General features: G+C 31.9%; 1 protein-coding gene and 2 pseudogenes across 4 annotated transcripts; 1 reads left to right on the forward strand and 2 right to left on the reverse strand.

Moving 5' to 3' along the window:
- Positions 1–224: 224 nt before the first annotated feature.
- Positions 225–3008, reverse strand: LOC119369097 (phenylalanine N-monooxygenase CYP79D16 pseudogene; annotated as a pseudogene). Its single transcript, XR_016322693.1, has 2 exons — positions 2027–3008; positions 225–869 (listed from the first exon to the last, which is right to left on the reverse strand). The product of XR_016322693.1 is annotated as a phenylalanine N-monooxygenase CYP79D16 pseudogene (transcript).
- Positions 3009–10188: 7180 nt separating this feature from the next.
- Positions 10189–11052, forward strand: LOC105638764 (barwin-like; annotated as a pseudogene). Its single transcript, XR_016322426.1, has 2 exons — positions 10189–10585; positions 10714–11052. The product of XR_016322426.1 is annotated as a barwin-like (transcript).
- A 6509-nt stretch (positions 11053–17561) lies between these two features.
- On the reverse strand, positions 17562–27560 carry LOC105638772 (phenylalanine N-monooxygenase CYP79D16). Of its 2 annotated transcripts, none has more exons than XM_089725623.1 (3): positions 27458–27560; positions 18588–19569; positions 17562–18488 (listed from the first exon to the last, which is right to left on the reverse strand). In XM_089725623.1, exons 2-3 carry the CDS (start codon positions 19545–19547, stop codon positions 17844–17846), a joined length of 1605 nt encoding a protein of 534 aa, XP_089581749.1. In that variant the 5' UTR covers positions 19548–19569; positions 27458–27560; the 3' UTR covers positions 17562–17843. The 2 variants fall into 2 exon arrangements, with proteins under 2 accessions (XP_089581749.1, XP_089581750.1); XM_089725624.1 differs by lacking the exon at positions 27458–27560 and adding an exon at positions 19712–19833.
- Positions 27561–27635: the final 75 nt, after the last annotated feature.

Raw genomic sequence — 27635 nt, forward strand, 5'->3', positions numbered from 1 at the left:
AAGCTTTTTATGCATTTAAGGGATTTTCTATTTGCTGCTTAATCTTAAAATATGAAGTTTACAAATCTAAACATATGGATAAAGCTGCTCAAAGATAAAAAAAACCTGAAAAATACAAATTAGATAGTCTGATCAGACTAATAACTTATTAACTTAATGATCAAAAAGTGCATGGCTTAATATGAAATAGAAGTTTAAAGGCTCAAATCCATATATGTCATTTCTTAGTTATCATGCATGATTTGATCGTATACATACGCAGGCAAGCGTGGTTTTGCTAGTAAAACCAATGGCTTAGCAAGTGTTAGATCACTCTCAGACTCTTTAAGATCAATACTGGTCTCGTTACGAGGGACATTCCAAGTAAACCCTTGAAGAAGTCTTGCAAATAGCATCAAAGTAATTGAAGTCCCCATTGTCACCCTTGCACACCCGCGTCTTCCCATGCTAAATGAAATGAAACGCAAATCAGGCTCAGTAAGTGTCACTCCAGACCCATCATTCTTGATGTGGCGTTCTGGTTTGAACTTGTGTGGTTCATCCCAAACCTTAGGGTTCCGGCCGAGACCCACTCGGCTTAATATAACATGACTGTCTTTCGGAATAAAGTAATTTGCAACTGTTGTATCGGTAATGGAGACATGAGGAATATTGAATGGCGAAACAGGGTGGAGGCGAAAGGCTTCTCTTGCACAAGCTGTGATGTAATTAAGCTGTGAAAGGTCGGATTCTTGGACTAGTCTCTCCTTTCCAACCACTTTATCCAACTCTTCTGCTGCCTTTTCGAATATCTTTGGTTGGTTTATCATCTCCGCAATTGCCCATTCAACCGCATTTGATGGATTATCCACTGTTGCTGACATTATTTCCTGCGCAAACATCAGCAAATGCCTTTAAAAATTAACTTTGTGGCAGCCATTAGTGAAAAGTACACCTCTTCGTTTTAGTTCCACCTTTGTTAAACTTTAGGTTTTATTATTATTATTATTTTTTTTTTTTTTTTTGAGAACAGTTTTTATAAGATAATTGATTTTGACAGTTAACATTTTAAACTCAAATCGTGTAAGGTATCTAGAGGACGGGCCAGACGCAGCAGAGCGACAACCCGGGAGCGGATTCCCCACCGGCAGGGGGACAGGAGACGGCCATCTCGAGGCACATCACGACCTACAGGCAAGACCGGCGAGACCTCATGAAGTATGAAGAGAACGGTAACATACAATTTGCTTTTTGATAAGAAAGGGAACGGTAAAATTTGAAGCAATTATTGTTAATAAAATTGATAAGATGTTATAAAATTCAACATGCAATTACTAGTAATGAAACTTTAAGCATGTGAGAAACGTAGGTTAATTTTGGAATTCAACCAACTATTTAATTAATAAGAAAGAGAACAGTAAAATAAAACAAGAAAAAACATAAAATTTGGTAATTTTGGATCAGATTGATATACACTTATTGTATGGAGCCACCTATATATATTACTCATTTTATCTCATTTTATTTGTTTCTTATCCCTTTATTAGATGTCCCGAGATGTTTATGAGATTTTTAAATTTAGATATTTAAATAATTACTTTTCTTATAATAACTTTTATAATTGTTCATTAAATGAATGACTCTGATTAATATCTTATGAGTTAAGGATAAAAAAATGCAAAATAATTTTTGTGGACTAAACTTTTAATATGGTGTTTTGTCAAACCATGCAAATAAAATAGGACGGAGGGAGTAAATCAATTAAAGTCAATTAAATATTGATCAAATATCAATAAATAAGTCAAATCACCCTTGAGAGTGAAATGGGATGGCAGAGATCCATTATCTCTTAACTAGAGGTCTCGAGTTCGACCCTTGAGTGTGTGTGGTCCTTTTAAACATTTGGGAAGCAGCGGTTTGTCCCCTTTATGGGCCTGTCCGGCAGGAATTTGGATTAGTGGAGCAGTGGCCTTCGGATTCTTCCGGCCAATTAAAATAAAATAAATCATTTTACTAAGTAGAAGAAGGAGAGAAAAGTGAGAATTACTGTAATTTGAGCTTTAATCTCATATGTCGATGGCAAAGGATTGCCGTTATCATCTTTTAGAGTAATAAGGACATCAAGCAAGTCCTCTTCTTCCTTCTTAGTTCCATCCTTCCATTGTTGAACTCTGTCTTCAATTATAGGATCATGATATTTTCCTATAATCCCATTAGCCTCTTTAATAATTTTCTCACGACCACCCAAGTCAAAGCCCTCCGAACATGGCAAGTAATCAGACAAACAAAATGAAAATGAATAATCAAGATCAAGAATTCTAAAAAGAGCATCAACATGCTGTGCTTCTTCAAAACCAGGTCCGCCATTCTTCTTTCCCTTTCCAAAAAACCTCTTATTAAACACCATTTTCCTAATTACATTTCCACAATAGTGTCTTGCAGCAATCCTCACATCCACTAAACCACCTTCACTGCATTGCTTGTACACCTAACGGACAAGGTGATCAGCTCCTTCTACTCTTTTCCCAGAAAACCACAGTTGTTTCGCCGGAGAAAGCATTTGGGTCACTAAAATTCTCTTCATTTTCTTCCATTGGTCTCCGCAAGGTGTAAGAACTGTTGTTAAGTACCCCTTTGAAGTAACACGGGTAGACATGGTTATGGATCGGGTGGCAAAATTAGAATCTTGAGCTTTCAGGAACTCACAGCTAATTTTGGGGCAACTGACGGGTATTACATGAACATTCCCAATTCGGACACATGCAATTTCAGTGTCCATTTGTTTCATGAGATTGTTTATCCATCGAAAAGTAGGCTTGTTAGTTAGCATTGCAGGTAGGCAGCCAATGACAGGCCATGGTTTCGGACCAGGAGGTAATTGTTGCTTGGCTTTTCTGTCTTCAGAAGGTGGTTTATGGGATTTTATCAAGCAATAAATAAATAAGATTATAATTGGCAGTAGAATAGCTTGGGACGAGAAGCTCATTACAGTTGTGAAATGGCCAGTGGTGCTCGTTGAGATGTTACTGAAAAGTAAAACAACAAAGAAGATACAGATTAAATTAGTGTATGTTAAAATTTTTTAACAATATATAAAGAAATGAAATTTTATTTATGAAATATTTCTGAAATTCATTTACAAGTTTAAATTTTTGTGTTTTGTATGAAAAAAAATGAAGATTTAAATTCTATGAATTCAATTAGGTAGATTTGAATATAATAAAGCTAAATTCTATTAAAATATGTGAAATTTCAAAATGAATTTCACAAAATCAAACCTCCAGCACTTCTTGATTAAACTATCCATTCTCTTAACATTCTAAAATCATTATATCAAGAGTATTTTAGAAATAAAAATAAATAAAATTTCAATTTTAAATTTATTCTGAACATCAAATAAATTCTAAATAAAATTCATTTATAAATAAATTGCATATTCAGAACTTATTTCTATCAAATAAAGCTAGCTACTTAATTACCACTGTGTAATAAGTAAAAGGAAATCTATTTTCACCGGAAAGTGTAATAGAAATAAAAGCTTACCAACAAGGCGTTGGTTGAGGTGGTTGACGATCTCAATTTCTACAAGGGTGAGAATATAAATTTAATTTCAAAAAGTGTATTTTACTGGAAAAGCCAAAAACTTGAGGTGATTAAACCTTCTAATTATACCGAAAAATAAAAAAAAAATAAAAAGCTGCAACAAAGTATAGTCTTGCAATTTTTATGTATCGCAAGCTCACATACGCTTTCGTATGCTCGTATATCCAGCGCTGTCACAAGGCTTCCTATTTATAGGCTGAAAAATAAATAATAATTTTTTTTTTCATTGAAATGAAACCACTAAAGTTTCATTTAAAAAGTTGTAAATTATCAACATTAAGACAAACAATTCATTTGATAGTTTTAATACAAATTTGGAATGTGACCGTTAATCAGCAAAAAATACAAAAGAAAATAATGTTTTGTAAAATATATCAGGTTAATTAATGGTTTCAATAAAAAAATATTTATTTACTTAAAATATGTTTCACCAAAACACATATCATTTGGTGGTGAAATATTTATGAAACACCCCGTAATTTTATTTTCAAAACTTTCGAATTTTTATTAAATCAAAAATCTCGATTTTCGACTATATGGGCTATAAACACCAAACAATCTTAATCTGAGTTCAAAGTTTTGCGAGTTGGGCCCAAGCCCAAATATAATATTGGAATTTTCGATTTAAGAACAGTTAAAATTTTCGAAAAATAATATGAAACTCCAGCAATTAATCTATTATGAATATATATATTAATTATCCTAAAATCAAATATCATTACTATTAATATTTTTATTATAATTGACTAAATAGAGAAAAGGTTACGGAACCTATCTAAAATAATCAAAATAAGGGATAACTTTGTAGAGTAAGGTATGATATTCCCCCTCAGAGAACTTCAACTCCCCTTCTTTCGGTAGATAATTGGCTACTTCTTTCTCGTTCGATCCGTATAGTCTAGGGCAGTGGATTGGGTATCGAAAGGAATTTTCCACGCTTCGAATAGAATAAAAAATACCACAACGAACCGGACCCGAAAATCAAATTGATCTCAAAAACTACACGAATAATCTGAAAACCAAATGAAAATCCTGCAAACCGAGTAAAATCGAGCCCAATCATTGAATTAGACCAAACCGGTTTGAATCAACCGGAATGGTATAGAAACTCCAAATTTTCCTTTCTTTCTTTTTCTTTCTTTTCTTCTCCTCTTTTCCGAGCGGCAGCACGTTTTTTTTTTTTTCCTTCCCCATTTTTTCGGCGAGGGCCAGAGCGCGCGCCACCACCACCAGCGCCTCCTCGCCGCAGCAGGTCCGGCCTCCCCTTCCCTCTCTCCGTTCGTTTCTAGCGAAAGCAACAGTCACAGGAAGAGCTGCGACCTTGCCTCGATCGGAACCGCGTCGCAGTATCCTCCTCGGCTCTCCGGCGACTCTAGGCGGTCTGAACGACGGCGCAGCTTCACACTCTTCCTCTCTATTGCCGTTCACCTGCTGGCACAGCAAACGCAAGGAACTGCGGTTGCGTTCCGAACGGGACAGTAGCGCAACCACTCCTGTTTCTTCATTTTTCCGGCGACAATTGTCCTTAGCCGGCGTTTGTGACCTGATCTTCTCACTTGCAGTTTCTTCGACCACTACCTCCTTCACTTCCGACCGAACTAGCAGTGGCATTTTCTATTGGGTAAGCCAAATTTTGACCTTCTTCAGTAGAATTTATGAGTTCTTGCTGAATGATGAAGGATTTGATTCATGAATTAAGTTGGTGTTAGAACTAAATCCCTAGCTACTACTGTTCATGCAATTTTATTAAGGAGAATGTGATTCTTCAATCTAATTTAAGTTATAGATCAATCTACTGAATATATTAGCATGAATAAGATGATTTATAGCTTGGAATTCAGTATAGCATGAGAATGACAGCAGTAAGCTTCAATCCAAGGTATATATTTTTTTATATATATATGAAATATGAGGAAACCTCAGATTTAATTGTTCATAAGCACAAACTGAAATTGATGTGAAATTGGTAAGTATGTTTGGTTATTACAGTTTTTCATTAAGGTGTTAGAACAAATTTGATATGGCAGTAGCAAATCTAACCATTTGTTTAAGTTATTGCCTTGACATGAGATTTAGGATATTATCAATTAAGTTCTTGTTGAGAAAGGAGTTCATTGGCCTGTAATGTACAGGCTATATTCAGAAATCTGATTTCTTTAGCTTGGCAGCGGCTAGTTGGTAAGATTTTATGAGTTTTGCTAAATGAGTTTATATTAATGCTATATATTTATGATTCGTATTTGACAATGTTGTTGATAAGGTTTAATGATGTGATTGACAAACAAATATGAACTATAGATTGGGATGAAAATAAATTTAATTGAATGTTATTTCTTGCAGCAATAAAGTTAGATTTTGTAAATATTGAGTTTAAGGTTTTGAAAGTGAGTTTGTTGAGTAAAGAGTAACAAATGATAATCATTGATTATTGGTATTGTTATGTAAAGGAGTATGGGCATTTGATTTGATTGATTATTCGATGGATGGGCTGTGTGTATTGATTGATATATATATCATAGTAATAATAATAATAATATTGTGATATTTAAACAGGTAGATAGTCCTATTTTTAGGGGAGGTTTTGCCGAAATTTCGATAGAACCTAGACTAGTTTTAATTAATAACATAATAAATAAGCTTATTTAGATAAATTCTATAATTTGATAGATAATAAATAAAGTGCACTAATTATTTATTTATTATCTTTATCATTCATTTAATTATTCAATTAATTATTTATTTTCATTATTATTGTTTAGTATTATTATTTATTCTATCATTGTTATTTATTGTTAATATTATTTATTTATTTATTTATTTGCATTTGAATATGGATGTCTAAGTGTGCTATGACATCATGATATTTAATTGATTTCTATGCTTGCATTTAATTGCAATGCTTGATTAGTTGTGATGTGAAAATGTTTTGCCATGTTTGTGTGGAGTTGGGACGATGTGGGTCACCATGGGTTTGTTAGGGCGGTCCACGAGACCGTTGGCCTTATGGGAGATCGGCGCCCCCATGTGCACCTGATAATATGATATGGATGATATGGAAAACCACAGGGTGACCTCCTGATGGTATGGAAAAGAAAAGAGAGAATGGAAAAACAATGAGAGGGGTCAAGTGAGGATTAGACCAGTCGGCCATGTATGGGGAATTGGCTCCCTGGTGTACACGTTATGAGAGGATGGGCCATGTGGGAGGACGGCTCATCGGGGGTTTCGGTAACGCCACAAACCAATTTCCACGTGATGTGATTATATATAGATGTTAATGATTGTGAGTGCTAGTGATATACCATTTGTGTGACTGACTGTGTGAGCATATAAGTAGTCGGATGACTAGATTAATATATTTAAACATTTGTGTGAATGCGTGTGTTGTGCAATAATTATTACTCTTTAGAAAACTCACATGTCTTGTTTGATTTTTCAGGAAGTAAGTTTTTCTTTAATTCGATTTAGGCTATGTTTCTTCGGCGCAAGGCAATAGAGAAATTTTCCTGGTCCATAATTATTTTACTATGTAATTATATGTATAAAAAGCTATGTATACCAAATAGTTAGTGACTCCGCAGTTGTAGGATTTATATACATTTAGTCGTATATTAACATAGATGAAATAATTCTGTAAGCCCATATTAGAAATGTTATGTATTGTAAATTGGGCCCGAGCTGTGGAATGTTGTAGAAGATAAACTTGGGCCGAGAAATAATAAAATCTTGAGGTTTATTTTTCATAATCATATGGGCTGAATGTTGAAATTTATACTGAGATAATAGGTTTTAGTGTTTCAGGCTTACTACGGGCCTCCGGAGCCTTAAGCTTACCTGGGCTCTAGTGCCGGTCCAACCCACGGAAACAGGTCGTGACAATTTATTGCCACATGGATTGAAAGTTTATTTGATTTTTAATTCGAATCTTATGACATTAATTGTTACACATTTTCAAATAATTTTAGACTATATAGATGCAATTAATTTCTTTTTCTCAATTAGGTAATGATTTAGTTTAATTATACTTATACCTTATATTCAACACATAATAAGTGGAACATTTTTAATTAACCAAATTAAAAAAAGGATAAAAATAATTTAAAATTTTCAAGAATTGAATAACCTAATGAGGAAGGAACAAATTTATTTCTAATTCATTGATCATATAATTTCAAAAGATAAGTATTTATCTTTCTTTCTAATAAATTTCAAAATGGTATAATAAGAAATTAAATCTTCAATTATAAAATAATCAAAATTAATTCTTAATACAATATCAACTGCTTATTTAAAAATTAAAATATTGAGATTGCATTCACAATAAACAGTAGATACATCATTTTTGTATAAACGTTGAAAGTTTCAGATTCATTTATAATTTCTAACCTCATTATTCATTCACGTAAGATGTCAAAGGATTCCATATATCATTATCTCATTAAGAAAAAATTTTGATCCTTTTTTACTATTGATTTATGACACACCCAAATTAAGGTATCCTTCACCAAAATTGCAATAGGTGGAGATATTTATTGCAACTTCGTACTATTAATTTATGAACACAAATCTAAATTAAGGTATTCACTTATTAAAACTTTGGTGAATGATACCTTATTTATTTGGATTTGTGTTCATAAATCAATAGTAAAGAAAGATCAAATTTTCTTATTGTATACTTTTTTCAATTTGGTTAATTAAAGATGTTGTTCTTGTAGTATGTTTAATATAAAATACTAAGTATAATTAAACTAAATCATTACCTAATTGAGAAAAAGAAATTAATTGCATCTATATAGTTCTAAAATTATTTGAAAATATATAATAATTAATATCATAAGGTTTGGAATAATAATCAAGGAGATTTCCAATCCATTTGGTACATAAATATTTCACCATCAGATGATGTGTGTTTTTTTGATGAAAAAATATTTTGAGTAAATAATTTTTTTAATTGAAAAAATTAATTTGTTTGTTATATGCCATGTAGTCAATTGATTGATTATATTTTAGATATAATATTTCATGTAATAAATATTTCATAATTAATACAAGACAATTATTTATCTTTTATACTTTATTAAATCTCGGTAAAAAATAAAGTTCATGAAATAATATTGTATTTTAAAAATAAATTATAATGTAGTTATAATTGTGAGTGTTATTTTGCATTAAAACAATATCAATAAATATTTTTGGTTGAGACTAGTACATATTGTCTTCTTTCCTTTGTGAAGGGAAGCAATTGTTCTCATAATTAAGCTGATATATATGTGATATTTAGAATTAATATATATGTGGTTGTTATTTAAATAAGTCCTTTGAATTATTCTGCATGAGAATTTCATATGGAGAGTTATTTGTGTCTATGGAATACTCAAGTGATAGTTGTGTAAGTGATCCTTTAATTTGAAATCACTAAGTTATCTTATATAGTGATAATTATATTTTGATTCTTCATTTACATTATTCATTTATAGATAATAAGCAACGATGAATTGGACATATAAAGAACTATATGGAAATACTTGTGTAATTAAGATAGGATTCACCACTCTAGATAAATTAGGAAAAATATTCTAATTGTTCTCTATTAATATTGGTTGAGAAATCTTTATGCAAGGTAAAATGAAATTTGCGAATTAGATTTGGAATTTCATTCAAATGATCTATAGCTAAGATTAAAAGAACTAAAATGATTTAATAAAGTAGATACACTCAATGCCTAATTATTGAATCAAGACTTTAATGATAAAAAGATATTAATTACACTAATAAACCATGCACTCAAAGGTTAAGTCAAACCATTATTGACTTTTCAAATATTTAGTTAATCATGGCATGTTGCTAGACAATGTTCTTGACCTTTAAATATTAATTAATTAGTTAAATATATTTGTTGCCAAAATATTTGGAACCTAATAGGTCACACATATAAGAATGGATATGAGAAAATAAAAATGAGAAATCAAATCAAGTATGACTTTATTATAAATAAGTTTTGGGACATTAAAGGCAAAATTTTAATTTATATTTAATTACAATTTTACCTAAATTATTAAGTATTGACTTAGTTAATTTATGTCTAAAATTTATTGAGATAAATTTTAGATTATATATATAAACCTAATATTTTAATTATGATTTATTTATTCAAATAAATAAATAACTAAAGATAATTAATTAAATTGAAAATCCTAGTACCATATGTTTTATAATTGAGTTTTTTTAATTGTTTAAACAAATAAATATGCACATATATATTTTAGCTATAATTTATTTATTTAAAAAATTTAAATAAATAAATAAAATTTATTTATTATGACCTATAGCTTTCATTTATAAGGTTTAAGAGACAATATAAAACTAATTGATAGCCTCCAAATTAAAACATAGAGCCTATGATACTTATGACTGTCGTATCTCTCAATTCTCTAAAATAGTTTTAGAGTTTTTCGATTATATGTTCGTGTGGATATTACTAAAGCCCGAACAATTGGACAATTTATGATTTGACATAATCTAATCATGTAGATCGAAATTTCAAATAATCAATCAAAGAGATATTCTTAGATACTAACTGTGGAGAAAAAATGGTCTTCAATTGTTAAAAAACGATAATGATGTGTTTGGGATGTTTTGAGATGTCTCTTTATGGTAGTGATGTAAGCACAATAAACCTTCTCCTATAAATTCAACCATTTCTTACACCAAAATCAAAACACAAACAAAGTTTAACCATGGGGAAGGTGATTAGCATAACCTGGTGCACTGTGTTCCTGGCATTTCTAATAGCTGGAGTGAGTTCCCAAAGTGCTTCTAATGTGAGAGCAACCTATCATTACTACAATCCTGCACAAAATGGATGGAATTTGAATGCTGTAAGTGCTTTCTGTTCTACTTGGGTGCTGGCAAGCCTCTCGCATGGCGCCAGAAGTATGGATGGACTGCCTTCTGTGGACCTGTCGGACCTCAAGGACAAGCTGCTTGTGGCAAATGCTTAAGGGTAAGAGTTCTTTAAAACATAATAAACTAATTTAGGGTTACTTCTTGGTCAGAAAAGGAAAATATATAGTTGATAATAAAGGCTTGCTCTTATTTATTTACTTGAGATGAATTCTTTGCTATGTTCAGGTGACTAACACAAGAACAGGAGCTCAAGTGACAGCAAGAATAGTTGATCAGTGTAGCAATGGAGGGTTGGACTTAGACTATGAAGGCGTTTTCCGGCGGTTAGACACAGACGGAAATGGGTTTAATCATCAAGGCCTTATAGTCAACTACAACTTTGTAGATTGTGGGGATTAAACCAATTAATTTATTAATCGGTTCCAATAAATGTAGTTCCTGTATTAGCAGAAAATAAATGTTTCCTGTATAATAAGAAAACTCGCTGCTTGTAATCTCACGTTCTTGAGTGAAAAATAAAAATATGAATATACAGAGCTCATTCATTTGACTCTGTTAAGGAAACAGTTGCACGTTTCTAAGTTAACTAAAGCAAATTCAGTTTGGGGGAAGATTTCTCGTGTTTGAACGAAGAGATAATCTTTAATTAATTCTTTCCTTTCAATACAAAAATTTTTTTTCCTCATGGAATAACTTAATTAGATCGAAAATTTGTGGACCAAATTAATGAAATTAAAGATTTTAATGTAAAAGTTCCATCGGAAAAAACGAACATAGTCTTTTGTCATTTTAAAAAATATTTTAAAATTCATACTTCTAATCTCCCTATGTTCTATAACTCTTGTCCTTTCATTATTAAATAAATAATTATAGTTTCGATTAATATCAATAATAATTTAATATTTTACAAGGATAAGTTAAAACAAAGTAAAAATTAAAGTTTAATTATATAAATTAAATTTTATTAACCTGTATATTAGTCAGACTAATATATTAACTGAGTATATCATTTCTTGTTTGCCACTATCTAGAAATTCTCTCACTGAGATCTGAAATGAAAGCTAAAACAAGAGTAATTTAGACTATTCACTTTGACTAGCTTCTCAAAGTTATCAAATAAGAAAAAATTCTCTATTTAAATAGAACAGAGGTAGTATTTGAGTACATTTTAGACTTTCTCTTTTGACATCTTTCTCAAAATTTCTATTTAGAGTAAAATTTTTTATATAAAACAAAGATCCTAAATAAAAATTTTTCCAAAGTAATAAAACGGAGGGAGTAATTGTCATCTACAAATATGGCACCTGTTTACAATGGAAGGTTAGCCTTAATGGTTGGCCAATATATGGAACCATTTCTTGTAACATAGGGTACACGTACTTGCTAGCTTTGCCACTTACTCGGATTTCGCCGTTTAGGTAACGGTGAAGTGGTTGGTTTTCAGTTTATTTTCCTCCTCCAAGCTAAAATTAATTTCTTTACACATGTTTTATATAAGATTACTATTTTTTTTTTTACGTAGATTTTTATATATAAGAAAATAATTTTTTTACTTAATGTTTACAAATTGTTGAAAATAAAATTTCACATAGATTAATAATAAAATAATTAAATCTCAAGAACTTACAATTGAATTGAATGAACGAATGATGTCAATTGATATTGCATAAACGGAGTACAACAACGCACTACAAGAAATTCTACGTTTACTGAAAGTGATTGCCAACCGATTACCGAGGGACATCTACCCCTGATTTTATTTTACATATATATATATATATATTGTTATTGTTGTTTTTCAAATTTTAAATTAGAAAAGGATAATAATATTGGCTGCCTGAATTTTAATACATTTACATATATTCTTAATGTTACCGAATTTTTAGTTTTTCTGAACAGTAAATAATTTGTTATTATTAATTTTAAATAATACTAAGAAAAACCTAATATTGAAGGGCAACTAAACTCAAATCATTAGGCTTAACTACAAAAAACCAACCTGACGTAAGAATGTTAGGTGAAAAAATTTAGAACAACCTCAACACAAACAAAATATATAAAAATACATAAATTCCTCAAAAAAAAAAAAAATAGAATACATAAAAATACATAAATTTCTCGACAAAAACTAATACAGCCAATAAGTATAGATATGTAAAATCTTATCACCGGAAATCCTAAATTTCATCAAAAGCGTTATCAAAAATCTCATTATTTCCTACGTTTCGACATTTATATATAATATAAATAGATAAAATATTAATTTAATATATAATTAGTGTAACGTTTATAAGAATAATTTTTACATTTTTAACTATACAACGAGTGATAGATATAGAATCTTTTGAACCCCCACGCTAGTACTCTTTGTCATTATACGTTAATGTAAAAATCTAAAATTGTACAATAATCGAGACGGAAAAGGCGCAAAGGGGCGGAGAAAATCCAGGGTAAACTGTAAACTCGTCAGAAAACATCAGGAGCGACTGAATGAGAAGGTAGTGTAGACCAGCTGTTTAAGTCAAACCAATAAGTGGGTAACACGTGGCGCATCTTTACCAGTTGTGTCGTGTCCCATTTACGGAGTGCAGGCGTACGGTGCAGCAGCAAGTTCTGATCATCACAGCTATGGCTATGCATTACATAATTATTAGACCTTGTGAAGCGTGTTCTTCGGTGATAACATTTTCTTTACCAGTCCGTACACTCCCCACAGCCTGGCTTCCACCCTCCCATTTATGGATCGAATCCGATCCGACCTCCATTGAAGGATCCCAGTAATAGATATATAGTACTTATTGGATAGTTAAAAATATAAAAATTATTTTTATAAAAGTTATATTAATTATATATTAAATTAATATTTTATGTATCTATATTATATATAAATATTGAAATGTGGGAAATAATGGAATTTTCGATAATGTCCTTGATGAAATTTAGGATTTTCAATAATGAGATTTTACATATCTATATTTATTGGCTGTATTAGTTTTTGTCGAGAAATTTATGTCTGTTTTATATAAAGAATTTTACTCTGAATAGAAATTTTGAGAAGAATATCAAAAGGGAAAGTCTAAAATGTATTTAAATACCACCTCTAGGAAGCTAGTCAAAGTGAATAGTCTAAATTACCCTCGTTTTAGCTTTCATTTCAAATCTCAGTGGGAGAATTTCTAGATAGTGGCAAAGAAGAAATTATATACTCAGTTAATGCATTTAAAGTATCAAAGACAACTTGTTGGAATGCAAAAACTATCACATTATTAAAACGTGCACAACTTCTTAAGATGCGGACTGATTTAAGTGGGCTAGGATTTTCATGGGACAACATTATTTTAGGGTACATTTTGAACAAAGATATCCACATGTTAAAAACTTCTCATTCATTAATTGGTACACTACTCGTAAAACTGTGAGCAAATAAAAGTAATTAAGCGCAAATTTGGAGAAAGAACTCTAAACATATATTAATACTGAATCACAAACGTGAAACTAACTGTGAACATGTATTAATGACAACCACTTGAATAAACTGGGGCACTAACAATGAAATTGTGAACATATAATCTAAAACATGGATACTAATCATCAATGGGTAAACATATTTGCAAGAGGATGTATTAGTGCTAATGTTGCGTCCTTTACAATGTTAGTGTCTACCTCAATCATATTAGGCAACCTGTCATTCCTAATTAAGATGTTTTTGGACGTGTGTTTGATTGCCACCTTGACACTTTAGGACCTCCACATATATACAAGTCTTCAAGTTAGAAAAACCTTATTCATTTCAAGCGGAAGGAAAATATCATAAGTTTTTGTGACCGTATCTAGTAATTGGTTAATGGTTGCAGGAGTAACATTTGTTATTGTCGTTATTTCAGCTCAATTAATGAGCATAGTGGCAAACAAAAGGTGAGTTGGGCAATTAATGATTTTACGTTTCCAAAGCATAAGTAACTGTTACATTTATGAGCTGTTTTCGTAAAAATGTGCTCAATTTATATATATGAGCACGAAAAAGAGTATGTATACTAGCCATGTGTTCTAATATGGCTACACATTTTAATTGTTGCGAGCTACTTATAAAAAAGTCTTTATATCCATATTCCACTTTTTATTTGGACACAACTTTTAAACTGTTTCAACAACCTTAATTGTAATGCTTTATTAATTAAGTTTATGCTTAGTTTCCAAGAAGTATGCACTAATATACATATGAAGTATGAATATGACTAAGCAAAATATAGTAAAAAAATTTGAATTTCTTTGAGGGTGGGGACGAATTAATAATAGAAAGAAGTATGTCAACCAAGCACAAATTATATCTATAGCGGATACAAAGCCACCACCAATATCCACTTCACTTGCCTCTTTCTTGGTCAAAGAGAGAATCTATTCATTATAGTTTCAATTTCTAGGGCATTATTGAAATGAGTTTTGATTATATTATGTCGCATACCATTACAAATCAACAAAGGTTAACCGGAATATAAAAAGAAAATAGTATATAAATAAATTTCAGTTTAATGATACTAAATTTGTCTTTAAAATTATTCGTGGATTATAAGGTTTTGAGTTCAAATTTAATCATTGTTAGATTTGAATATAAATTGATAGCGAAATCACAAAAAAAAAAAAAAAAAAAGTCAATTTTGGCATTTTTGATAAATTTAATCAATATTTTTAATGTCATCAATTACTATCTCGGATTTATTTTTCTTTGTCAATTATAACATATGTCCAGAGTACTTCAATTCGTTGCTTATGTGGTCCACAACACCAACTTACATCCATGTGGCCATTTTTTGGCTTTTTATCTTTGCTTTTAGAATTTCTAAATTGAAAGATTGAGTTATTAAGATAATCTCCTTCCCATCTCACTGCAAGCTTGAAAGAGTTTGGTACAGTTTTACAATTAACGGACTCTTGATGGATTCTCGACAAGCAACTCACACCGTTAACAATCCTAAAATCCGGCAAATAGGTTTCTTCGCTTCTAGAGTTGCATCACTTGACCACACAAAAATGGACTCTAAATAGATGCCAAAATTGACAGTACTTTTAGATTGACAAAATTCAAAGTGTTGGCCAAAAAAGTTGAAGCTTTTTTTGGTAATTAAGCCTAAATTGATATTATCTAAGCTACGAGATGCTTTTACTCTTTTGATAACAGTAAATTGACAAAGTTACCTTTAGTTTAGGCATATTGTCTTTCCCCGGCCCCATAGCCCAAAACTTTCAAATGTGCCTATACATTCTTTTTATTATTTTTTTTAATCAATTATTTTTATTACTTCTCTAGCAAACACTCAACCATAATTTTATAAATCTATTCAATCAATTTACTGAATATTTATATATTAATATGTATCCTATTAATACTAAATTTTATGCCTTTGTTGAATCATATTTGTGAGAAAGTTTTCCCACACAATCCTTTTATATCTTCCTTATTTATATTCCTATCACTTAAAAACAACACATTTATGTGTACTAATTGCATATAAGTTATGAAATATTTTGTACTCATTCAACCCAGACAAAAATGCACATGTATAGATGTTTAATTTTATTTAACTGAAAAAATATAATTGTGTGGTGATAAATATTTTGACCAAATTGCCATTAGAAGTAGCTTTCGTACATAATCATGTGTGTATGTATGTGCCAATATAATATTTATAATCCTATCTATAAGTTGAAATAAGGCTCAAGTCAAAATGTAAATTATCATGCATAAAGTTTGCAATCCGATTAGGAGGAACGGTCCAAGTAAACCCTTGAAGAAGTCTTGTAAATAGCATCAAAGTCATTGAAGTCCCCATTGTCACCCCTGCGTCTTCCCGTGCTAAATTAGTCATCAAATAGCTACTCACATCTTCAACAAGATACGAAAAGATCAATTAAATGACACTTAATTAACATATATAGATTAATTAGATATAGATAAAGTCCAATTTAAATAATTTAATATATATAGTTTATAATAAAATATTAATCAAAATACTTAAACTGTCAAGTCACGATAGAAAAATAATAAAAAAAAAACTTTCAAAAATTTCCAGAAAAAAATGCTGAACAAAAGAAAAATCCTTAAACTTTCTCATTGTTTCAACTTTTATATTGATATAGATTAAAAAAAAATTAGTATTTTTAGCTTTTGCCTTTACAATCTCCAATACAAGTCAAACGAAAATAAAAACAAAGAGAAAGCCAAATTAGAAGAGGTTTGGCAAATATAGATCGATAGTAATAATATTTTCACTTTTTTGACAGATTCATTTATTTTCATAATTAATATCTTTAGATAATACCTAACCTAACCTTGAAGCATTTTGACAAATAGGAGTTTTAATAGCAGCAACTGATAACTTTGGAATTAATTAACATAATTTCCACATGTTTCAAAATTTCCAAAATAAATAAAGAGGAGGGATTCTACCAAAAACAAAATAAATACTCCCTCCGTCCCAAAAAGATAGTCCACTTTCTATTTTCATATACATTAAGAAATAACAGTTATTATGGTTAAAGAACAATTTTATTCATATAAATTTCTTATTATTCCAATCTTAAATAACACATGAGCAATTATTGTATTAGAACAATAAGTAAAAATTAATGAGAGTTTTTTAAAGTAAGATAAAATTTAATAAGAATATAATAGACAATTTAAGAATCAGTTATAATGCAAAAAAGGAAATTGGACTATATTTCAAGTTAAAAAGAAAATATAAATTATATTTTTAGAACGAAGAGAATAATAAAGAGAAGGGTCTTCCTTACTAAGTAGCTAATAATATTATTCCAACCATTTAGTCTCCAATGAATTAGTGCTATCAATGAGTTTCCATCCTGATAGCCCAGAATTTGTATTTAACTCCATCAAATATTGGAGGAGTAATTGAACCATAACTAGACTCTCCCTCCATCTCACGGGTTGGTGTTTGGGTTTGATTTTGGTTCACTCAATTTCACAGTTCCTACAAGATATTGGCTTTGATACCACAATGTTAGATATGTGTCTTAGAAACTAAGATTAATTTAAAAAAAGATGTTTAACAATAAAATTTATAAACATGTGAAGGCTTAATTTTATTGAAACACTATTACATAAGTATTTATAGACTCTAAAAACAGAAAACTTCAGAAAAATAAGCAAACTTATTATGCATATCTGATATGATAAGCATATTAAATTATTCCTTAAAAATAGCAACAGAATAACAAATAATTATCTAATCTTCCAACGGCCTTCACCATAGCTACTAAGTCAACATTCAACGCATGTCATTTGAAATAGGATATTATGAAATAGAAGTTTAAAGCCTCAATTCCATACATCTCCTTTCTTATTGATCATGCATGATTTGGTCATATACGTACGCAGGCAAGCGCGGCTTCACAAGTGCAACCAATGGCTTAGCGAGTGTTAAACTACTCTCGGACTCTTTGAGATCGATACTTGTTTGATTAGGAGGCACGTTCCAAGTAAATCCATGAAGAAGTCTAGCAAACAGCATCAAAGTCATCGAAGTCCCCATTGTCACTCCTGGACACCCCCGTCTTCCTGTGCTAAATGAAATGAAATTCAAATATGGCTCAACAAGTTTCACTTGAGACCCATCGTTCTTGATATGGCGTTCTGGTTTGAACTTGTGCGGCTCATCCCAAATCTTAGAGTTCCGGCCAAGACCCACTCTGCTTAGTAGAACATGACTGCCTTTTGGAATAAAGTAGTTTGCTACTGTTGTATCAGTCATGGAGACATGAGGAACATTGAATGGCACGACGGGATGGAGGCGAAAGGCTTCTCTTGCGCATGCAGTGATGTAACTAAGCTGTGAAAGATCGGATTCTTGGACTAGTCTCTCCTTTCCGACAACTCTATCCAAGTCTTCTACTGCCTTTTCAAGTATCTTCGGTTGGTTTATCATCTCCGCAGTTGCCCGTTCAACCGCATTTGATGGGTTATCCACTGTTGCTAACATTATTTCCTGCAAACATCATCACATGCCTTTCTAATTAACTAAACCAATCTTTGGGGTTGATAGAAAAGAAGAAAAGAAAATTAATAAGAGAAGAGCGACAATTACCGTAATTTGAGCTTTAATCTCATCTGTCGATAGCAAAGGATTGCCGTTATCATCTTTTAAAGTAATTAGAACATCAAGAAAGTCCTCTTCTTCCTTCTTAGTTCCATCCTTCCATTGTTGAACTCTGTCTTCAATTATAGGATCATGATATTTTCCTATGATCCCATTAGCCTCTTTAATAATCTTCTCGTGACCATCCAAATCAAAACCCACCAAGCATGGTAAATAATCAGACAAACAAAATGCATATAAATAATGAAGAACTCTAAAAATAGCATCAATATGCTCTTCTTCTTCAAAACCAGGTCCACCATTCTTCTTTCCCTTTCCAAAAAATCTCTTATTAAACATCATTTTCCTCGTTACATTTCCACAATAGTGTTGGGCAGCAACTCTCACATCCACTAAACCGCCTTCGTTACACTGATTATACACATAACGGACGAGGTGATTGGCTTCTTCTACTCTTGCTCCGTAAAACCGCCGCTGTTTCGCTGCTGAAAGCATTTCAGTTACTAAAACTGTCCTCATCTTCTTCCATTGGTCTCCAAAAGGTGCAAGAATTGTTGTTAAGTAGCCTTTTGAAGTAAAACGGGTAGACATGCTTATGGGTCGGGTTGCAAAATTAGCATCTTGAGCTTTCAAGATTTCACAGCTAATTTTAGGGCAAGTGACCGGTATTACATGAACGTTCCCAAGACGGATACATGCAATTTCAGTGTTCATTTGTTTCATGAGATTGTGTATCCATCTAAAAGCAGGTTCGTTTCTGTACTTTGCAAGTAGGCAACCGATAATAGGCCATGGTTTTGGACCAGGAGGTAATTGTTGTCGCAATATGGATTTTTCATCTTTAGATGGTGGTTTATGGGATTTTATCGAGTAAATTAGCAGTGAGGTTATCGTTCCCATCAGAATAGTAATGAATGAGAAGCTGAAAATGAGTTGTGGAAAAGCCATTTGGTGGGAAAAGCTCGTGTTACTGTAAAGTAAAACAGCAAAGGTACAGGTCAGTACACCGTACACATTGTTAAGAATTTAATCTCAAATAATTCCACAATAACCTAGATCGTGCAAATCACTAGATTCAACAAAATAGATTGAATAAGAAAAAGGTTGCGTACCTGACATCGTTGTTTGTCGATCTTGATGTGTAGAATTAGGTTTGCAGCCTTCCAGAGAATTGAAGAATCGATTTAGCGGAAGCAATACGAAAGGAACGTAAAACTGAATCGTATTCAACTCCTCTGGGGACCACGACCTTTATATACCTGTAGGGTTAGTACAATTCCTATTTCGGTCCTTTAACGTAATAGGAATTATATAATGGTCTCTACACTTAATATCTATAATTAGTTGATACCTCAATAGTCAATTATTCACAATCAAGACCACATTTAAAATTGACTTTACAATTGGACTGCTGTACATATTTAATTTTACATATTAAGCCCACAATAGAAAATTAAATCCAACAATCTCCCACTTGGGCAAACATATGTTAAATAAAATACATACACCAAAATGAGCTCAACAAACGCAGTCATATAAGGTATCCAAAAACAATCTCGTCCATTAGTTATATTGATAAAGAGCTGAAGAAACATTCGCCATATATCTCATGACTAAGTTCATCATCAACTACATTACCAATACCCCTAAATGACATAGATTCATTATAGAAGTGTAGCATGAAAACTACATGTAATGTGATCATAATGTCTGTTTCCAACTGGTCACCAACAAAAGTGAGATCAAGCAAAACAATAATAATAATACAGAGTGTAACCATCAACCAAAATGAGTACTCAACAAAATTTCATAATAAAACATATCCAAAACAAAATAGAGCATTCAAAAACATAATGCAAACATAAAGAGCAAACTCCCACTAAAACTAGACAGTCTCAAACAAAACGATACCCATATGAGCGGTGTGCTCATGGAAAACTTTTGGTATCACTGCCTTTGTAAGCGGATCTGCAATCATAGAGTTTGTTCCAATATGCTCTAAGGATATCTGTCCACTTTGTACCCTCTCCTTCACAGCCAAGAACTTAATCTCAATGTGTTTTGATCGAGAAGAGCTCCTGTTGTTGTTGGAGAATAAAACGGCTGACCTGCTGTCACAATACAACTTCAGTGGTCTTTCTATTCCACCTACTACACGCAGCCCAGTGACAAGGTTTCTCAGCCAAATAGCTTGATTGGATGCCTCATAAGATGCTACAAATTCAGCTTCCATGGTGGAGGTTGCCACTAGAGTTTGTTTCACACTCTTCCAAGAAATAGCACCGCCAGCCAATAGAAAAACGTAGCCAGATGTGGATTTTCTACTATCTTGGCATCCAGCGAAATCAGAATCAGTATACCCAATGATCTCAAGCTGATCTGATCTCCTATATGTGAGCATATGTCCCTTAGTCCTCTGAAGATATCTCATGACTCTTTTGGCTGCTTTCCAATGATCCATTCCTGGATTGCTGAGATATCTACCTAACATGCCAACTATAAAAGAAATGTCTGGACGAGTACAAACTTGAACATACATAAGACTTCCTACAGCTGACGCATAAGGAACCTTTTGCATTTCCTGAATTTCAAGTTCACTCTTTGGACATTGTTGATTACTAAATTTATCACCTTTTGCAATAGGGGTATCCAATGGTCTAGAATTCTGCATACTAAATCTCTTGAGCACTTTATCAATATAGCTCTTTTGTGATAATCCAAGAATACCTCGAGAACGGTCTCGATGTATCTGAATCCCTAAAACAAAAGAAGCTTCACCTAAATCTTTCATCTCAAAATGCTTTGAAAGAAAAACTTTGGTTTCATGTAGCAAGACTTTACAATTAGTAGCAAGAAGTATGTCATCCACATATAAGACCAAAAAGATAAACCTACTCCCACTGAACTTATGGTACACACAATTTTCAACAGTATTTGCCTCAAAGCCAAACGAGACAATTACTTGGTTGAATTTAAAGTACCATTGACGAGAAGCTTGCTTGAGTCCATAAATGGATTTCTTTAATTTGCATACCAGATGTTTTGGATCTCCAATTATAAAACTTTCTGGTTGCACCATATATATTGTTTCACCAATGTCGCCATTGAGAAACGCAGTCTTAACATCCATTTGATGAAGCTCAAGATCAAGATTTGCAACTAAGGCCATGATTGTCCTAAAAGAATCCTTCGAAGAAACTGGAGAGAAGGTTTCTTTATAGTCAATCCCTTCCTTTTGAGTAAAGCCTTTTGCTACAAGACGTGCTTTATATCTCTCCACATTACCTTGACAATCCCTTTTGGTTTTAAATATCCATTTGCAACCAATGGGTTTCTTTCCTTCAGGTAATTGAACAAGATCCCAAACTTGATTGTCTTGCATAGACTTATACTCTTCGTTCATTGCCTCAATCCACTTATGAGAGTCAGAACTCTGCATGGCATGATAGAAACTAACTGGATCATCATCTATCATGTCTACAGTATCCTCATGTTCCTGAAGAAACACTATATAATCATCTGGAATAGCACTTCTTCTCTCCCTAGTAGATCTCCTCAAAGGCATTTGAACAGACTCTAATTCTTGAGGTTGTTGAATTTGTTCTTGAGGAAGAATAGCATTGTCTTGAATTGGATCTTGAATAGGGACAGGAGCAACTGGAGTCTGTACGCTATCAGAAACAACAAAAGGAATGAGAACCGAATCATCCTTACTTGGTTCCTCTTCAAAGACAATGTTTCTTTCTTTATTTCTCCCTCCAAAATCAACATCCTCAAAAAATGTTGCAATTCTCGTTTCAAAAAAAGTTCTGGAAGTAGGATTATAAAACTTGTAACCCCTAGACCGCTCAGAATATCCAACAAAGTAGCTGCTGATAGTTTTGGAGTCCAGTTTTGTTTCATTCGGCTTGTAAGGCCTTGCTTCAGCTGGACATCCCCAAACATGAAGATGCTTTAGACTAGGCTTACGTCCAGTCCAAAGTTCATAAGGTGTTTTAGCAACTGCTTTAGATGGAATCCTATTGAGAAGATAAGCTGCTGTCTTTAACGCTTCACCCCACAGAGACTCTGGTAAAGTAGAATGACTAATCATACTCCTTACCATATCCATAAGAGTCCTATTACGTCTCTCAGATACACCATTCATGCTGGGAGTACCAGGCATTGTATATTGAGGGACAATTCCACATTCCTGTAGGAAGAGCGCAAAAGGTCCTGGACGTTGTTCGCCTGAACCGTCATATTTACCATAATATTCACCACCACGGTCAGATCGAACAGATTTAATCTTCTTTCCTAGTTGATTTTCAACTTCGGCTTTATAAGATTTAAACACGTCCAAAGACTCAGATTTTTCATGAATGAGATATAAGTAACCATAACGAGAATAATCATCAATGAATGATATAAAATATCTTTGGCCATTTCTAGTTGCAATATGGAATGGACCGCAAATATCTGTATGAATCAGTTCTAAAACATTGGATGACCGAATGGCACCTAGTCTCTTTTGTTTAGTCTGTTTTCCTTTAATACACTCAATACAAGAATCCAAACCTGTGTAATCAAGTGTATCTAAGATACCATCAGAAACAAGACGCTCAATTCTCGATTTGGATAAATGACCCAAACGTCTATGCCAAAGTACAGCTGAGTTATCAATATTCAACTTTCTTTTGGTACCTCTTGTAGTAACATGCAGGGATTCATGATAACTAGTATCAATGTCTAACATATATAGATTATCACATTCATTCAAGCAACCAGTACCCAAAACTTTTGAATTCATAGATAAAGTGAATATACTGTCTCCAAAAGAACAATGAAAACCAGATTTGTCCAAAAAGGAAACAGAAATCAAATTCCTTCTAAAAGAGGGAATAACAAAAGTATCTATAAGATCCAAAAAATAGCCAGTACTTAAACATAATCTAAAATGTCCAATTGCCTCTACTTCAACCAGATCGCCATTTCCTACATAGACGTATCTTTCACCGTCAGTTGGCTTTCTGTAGTTGAGGCAGCCCCCTCTTTGCAAGCCAAATAGCAAATTTAGGACAGTCCTTTCTCAAGTGATCCGTCTTTCCACAAAAGAAGCATTTTGGCACATAAGGCTTCTTTTGTACTGGATCTACAGCAGTAGCAGCAGCAGGTTTCTCAATAGCCTTTTCAACAGGCTTTGCAGAAGGCCTCTTTCTTTTCTTGTTCTTGCCCTTCCCAGCTGAAGAAACAAAATGAGCACTCTCTCTTTTGTTAGAATTCATCTTTTCCTCCTCATCAACACAATGAGAAATGAGCTCGTTAAGAGTCCATTTATTCGGCTGACAATTATAGGAAGTCCTAATTTGTCCATACTGAGAAGGAAGAGAATTCATAACCAAATGGACTAAAAGGTCATCTGGTAAAGCCATACCCAGCGCCTTCAGTCTCTTTGTAATATGAGACATGCTAAGAATATGCTCCCGAACACCACCATTGCCAGCAAACTTCATGGAGGTTAATTTTCCTAAAAGTGTTCCCACTTCGGCTTTGTCATTCTTGACATAAGCCCTCTCTAGCTCGGCAAGATAGTTTTGAGCATTGTTCTTTTCAGCTGAGACAGAGTCTCGAACATGTTCTGGGACTCCTTTCTGCATGATCATCAGACCTAAGCGATTAGAACGCTCCCACTTCTCATACTGAACCCTTTGAACATCAGTGCTCGTATCAGTAAGAGGAGCAGGTTCGTCCATCCTGAATGCAAGATCCAAATCCATACAGCCCAGAAAGATCATAATATCTGATTTCCAAGACTCAAAATTTGATCCCTCAAGTTTAGGGACACAATCAGGATTAAATGACATGTTAGCTGACATTAGAGAAAATAAACAAATAGATAAGTATAAGCTCACGATCCACAAATGAAACAATTCACATAAGTAGAGATTAAAAAAAAAAATGGAAATAAGATACAGACACAACATTAATATTCTCATCTTTGGATGTAAAACATTAACTTGTAATTAGTATCTCAACGCAGCAATCAAATATTGATAACATAGTCCTGACAAATAATAAATCTTCCTTTGGGCCGATATATCATTGTCATGAAAATAATCAAACAATTATCACATACTTATTGCCAACATGTATTCAAAACTCAGCCAGATAGCAACCTTCCTTTGGGCCGATTAACTATCCGCAACGAATTCTAATACACCTGTCTAATATTCTAAAATAAATCAATTCAAGCAATAGAGGTCACTTTGGTGACTTATTGATCAAATCAATTTATTTTAACAAATATCAAACACAATAGGGACTTAATCACTCCAAAATTTAATCTCAAGTCGACAAATTAAATCATTTAATTGTAATTAAAACAAAACAATTGCAATTAAATGAATTGATTGTCTAAATATTTAATAATCTAAAATTATTTAGTCCAAAAAAAAAATTATAATCTAGTCTTTAAGTCACTAAATTTGAGACTAAATTATAAAATAGGACTAAATATATTTGAATAAATAAAGTTCAGGGTCTAATCGAAAGAAAACAGAAAATTAAAGCCTAATCTGGAGTTACAGAAAATTTAGGGCCTAATCTGAAATTACAGAAAATTTAGGGCCTAATCTGAAATTACAGAAAATTTAGGGACCTAATCTGAAGTTACAGAAAATTTAGGGACTTAATCTGAAGTTACAGAAAATTAAAGGACCTAATCTGAAGTTACAGAAAATTAAGGGACTAATACGAAAAAAATATAAAATTAGAGATCTAATATGAAATTTTCCAGGGACCTAACTGTTATTTTCCATCCCTAACCTAAAAAACAAAACGATAAGGGACGGAAAATAACAGGTTCCAGCCCCTTTCCGCCGCCAACAATGGAGGTTTTTTTTTTTTTTTTTTTTTTTTTTTTTTTTTTAACAAGATCCAGCCAGCAAGGAAAAAAAAAAAAATACCAAACGAACAATTAATCGTTAATGGCGTTAGTTCAAAACCTCTTACCTGTTCTTGGGAATCCGAAGAACAGTGAGAACAAAAATATATATATACATTTTTTTTTTATTAAACAAAACCCTCAATCTATAAACAGTAGGGTAAACAAATAAATAAATAAAAAAATACGAAAAACCAATCTAAAATCTAGCAATTATGCACAAGGCTCTGATACCACTTGTTAAGAATTTAATCTCAAATAATTCCACAATAACCTAGATCGTGCAAATCACTAGATTCAACAAAATAGATTGAATAAGAAAAAGGTTGCGTACCTGACATCGTTGTTTGTCGATCTTGATGTGTAGAATTAGGTTTGCAGCCTTCCAGAGAATTGAAGAATCGATTTAGCGGAAGCAATACGAAAGGAACGTAAAACTGAATCGTATTCAACTCCTCTGGGGACCACGACCTTTATATACCTGTAGGGTTAGTACAATTCCTATTTCGGTCCTTTAACGTAATAGGAATTATATAATGGTCTCTACACTTAATATCTATAATTAGTTGATACCTCAATAGTCAATTATTCACAATCAAGACCACATTTAAAATTGACTTTACAATTGGACTGCTGTACATATTTAATTTTACATATTAAGCCCACAATAGAAAATTAAATCCAACACACATATCTTACTGATCAATATTTATTTATAGGTATCAACTATATGTTGTCGTAGAGTACCCGATGCCGGTGGTGTGGTATTCCAAAATCTTTATATTTATAATTGAACGAATTATAACTCTTGATTAAAAAAAAAGAATTTAATAAATATTAAATAAAAAATAATTGTAATTTGACAAAAAAAATAAACTGAAGTCGAATGGTATGGTATTCCAAAATCTTTATATTTAGAATTGAACGAATTATACCTCCTGATTAAAAAAAATAATTGTAATTTGACGAAAAAAATAAACTGAAGTCGAATGGTATGGTATTCCAAAATCTTTATATTTAGAATTGAACGAATTATACCTCCTGATTAAAAAAAAAGAATTTAGTAAATATTAAATAAAAAATAATTGTAATTTGACGGAAAAAAATAAACTGAAGTCGAACGGTATGGTATTCCAAAATCTTTATATTTAAAATTGAACGAATTATACCTCCTGATTAAAAAAAAAAAAAAGAATTTAGTAAACATTAAATAAAAAATAATTGTAATTTGACGAAAAAAATAAACTGAAGTCGAACGGTATGGTATTCCAAAATCTTGATATTTAGAATTGAACGAATTATACCTCCTGATCAAAAAAAAAAAAAAAAAATTTAGTAAACATTAAATAAAAAATAATTGTAATTTGACGAAAAAAATAAACTGAAGTCGAACGGTATGATATTACAAAATCTTGATATTTAGAATTGAACGAATTATACCTCCTGATCAAAAAAAAAAAAAAAGAATTTAGTAAACATTAAATAAAAAATAATTGTAATTTGACGAAAAAAAATAAACTGAAGTCGAACGGTATGGTATTCCAAAATCTTTATATTTAGAATTGAACGAATTATACCTCCTGATCAAAAAAAAAAAAAAAAGAACTTAGTAAACATTAAATAAAAAATAATTGTAATTTGACGAAAAAAATAAATTGAAGTCGAACGGTATGGTATTCCAAAATCTTTATATTTAGAATTGAACGAATTATACCTCTTGATTAAAAAAAAAAAAGAATTTAGTAAATACTAAATAAAAAATAATTGTAATTTGACAGAAAAAAATAAACTGAAGTCGAACGGTATAGTATTCCAAAATCTTTATATTTAGAATTGAATGAATTATACCTCCTGATTAAAAAAAAAAAAGAATTTAGTAAACATTAAATAAAAAATAATTGTAATTTGATGAAAAAACTAAACTGATCACCATTACCTAAATGGCTAAATCCAGCCGAGTGAGTGGCAAAGCTGCAACACAGAGTTAAGAACCCACTTGGTGGTTCTAGAAATTACGACAAACTCAGGTGTTCGTGGATCCTATGTTTTAAGAAAAGGTCCAATATATATAGGCCAGCTACAAGTGGCATAGTCATAGATGACAATATCATTCT

Source organism: Jatropha curcas, chromosome 9 (assembly GCF_041381405.1).
Source record: "Jatropha curcas cultivar XTBG-Jc1 chromosome 9, XTBG_Jcur_1.0, whole genome shotgun sequence".
NCBI classification, from domain to species: Eukaryota; Viridiplantae; Streptophyta; class Magnoliopsida; order Malpighiales; family Euphorbiaceae; genus Jatropha; species Jatropha curcas.

Bases quoted from the DNA above. Each gene is read 5' to 3' on its own strand.
- LOC105638772 (XM_089725623.1), bottom strand. From the start codon at position 19,547: ATGGCTTTTCCACAACTCATTTTCAGCTTCTCATTCATTACTATTCTG. The intron at 18,489-18,587 runs GTAATTGTCGCT...TGATGTTTGCAG, and splicing joins AGATTAAAGCTCAAATTACG to GAAATAATGTTAGCAACAGT.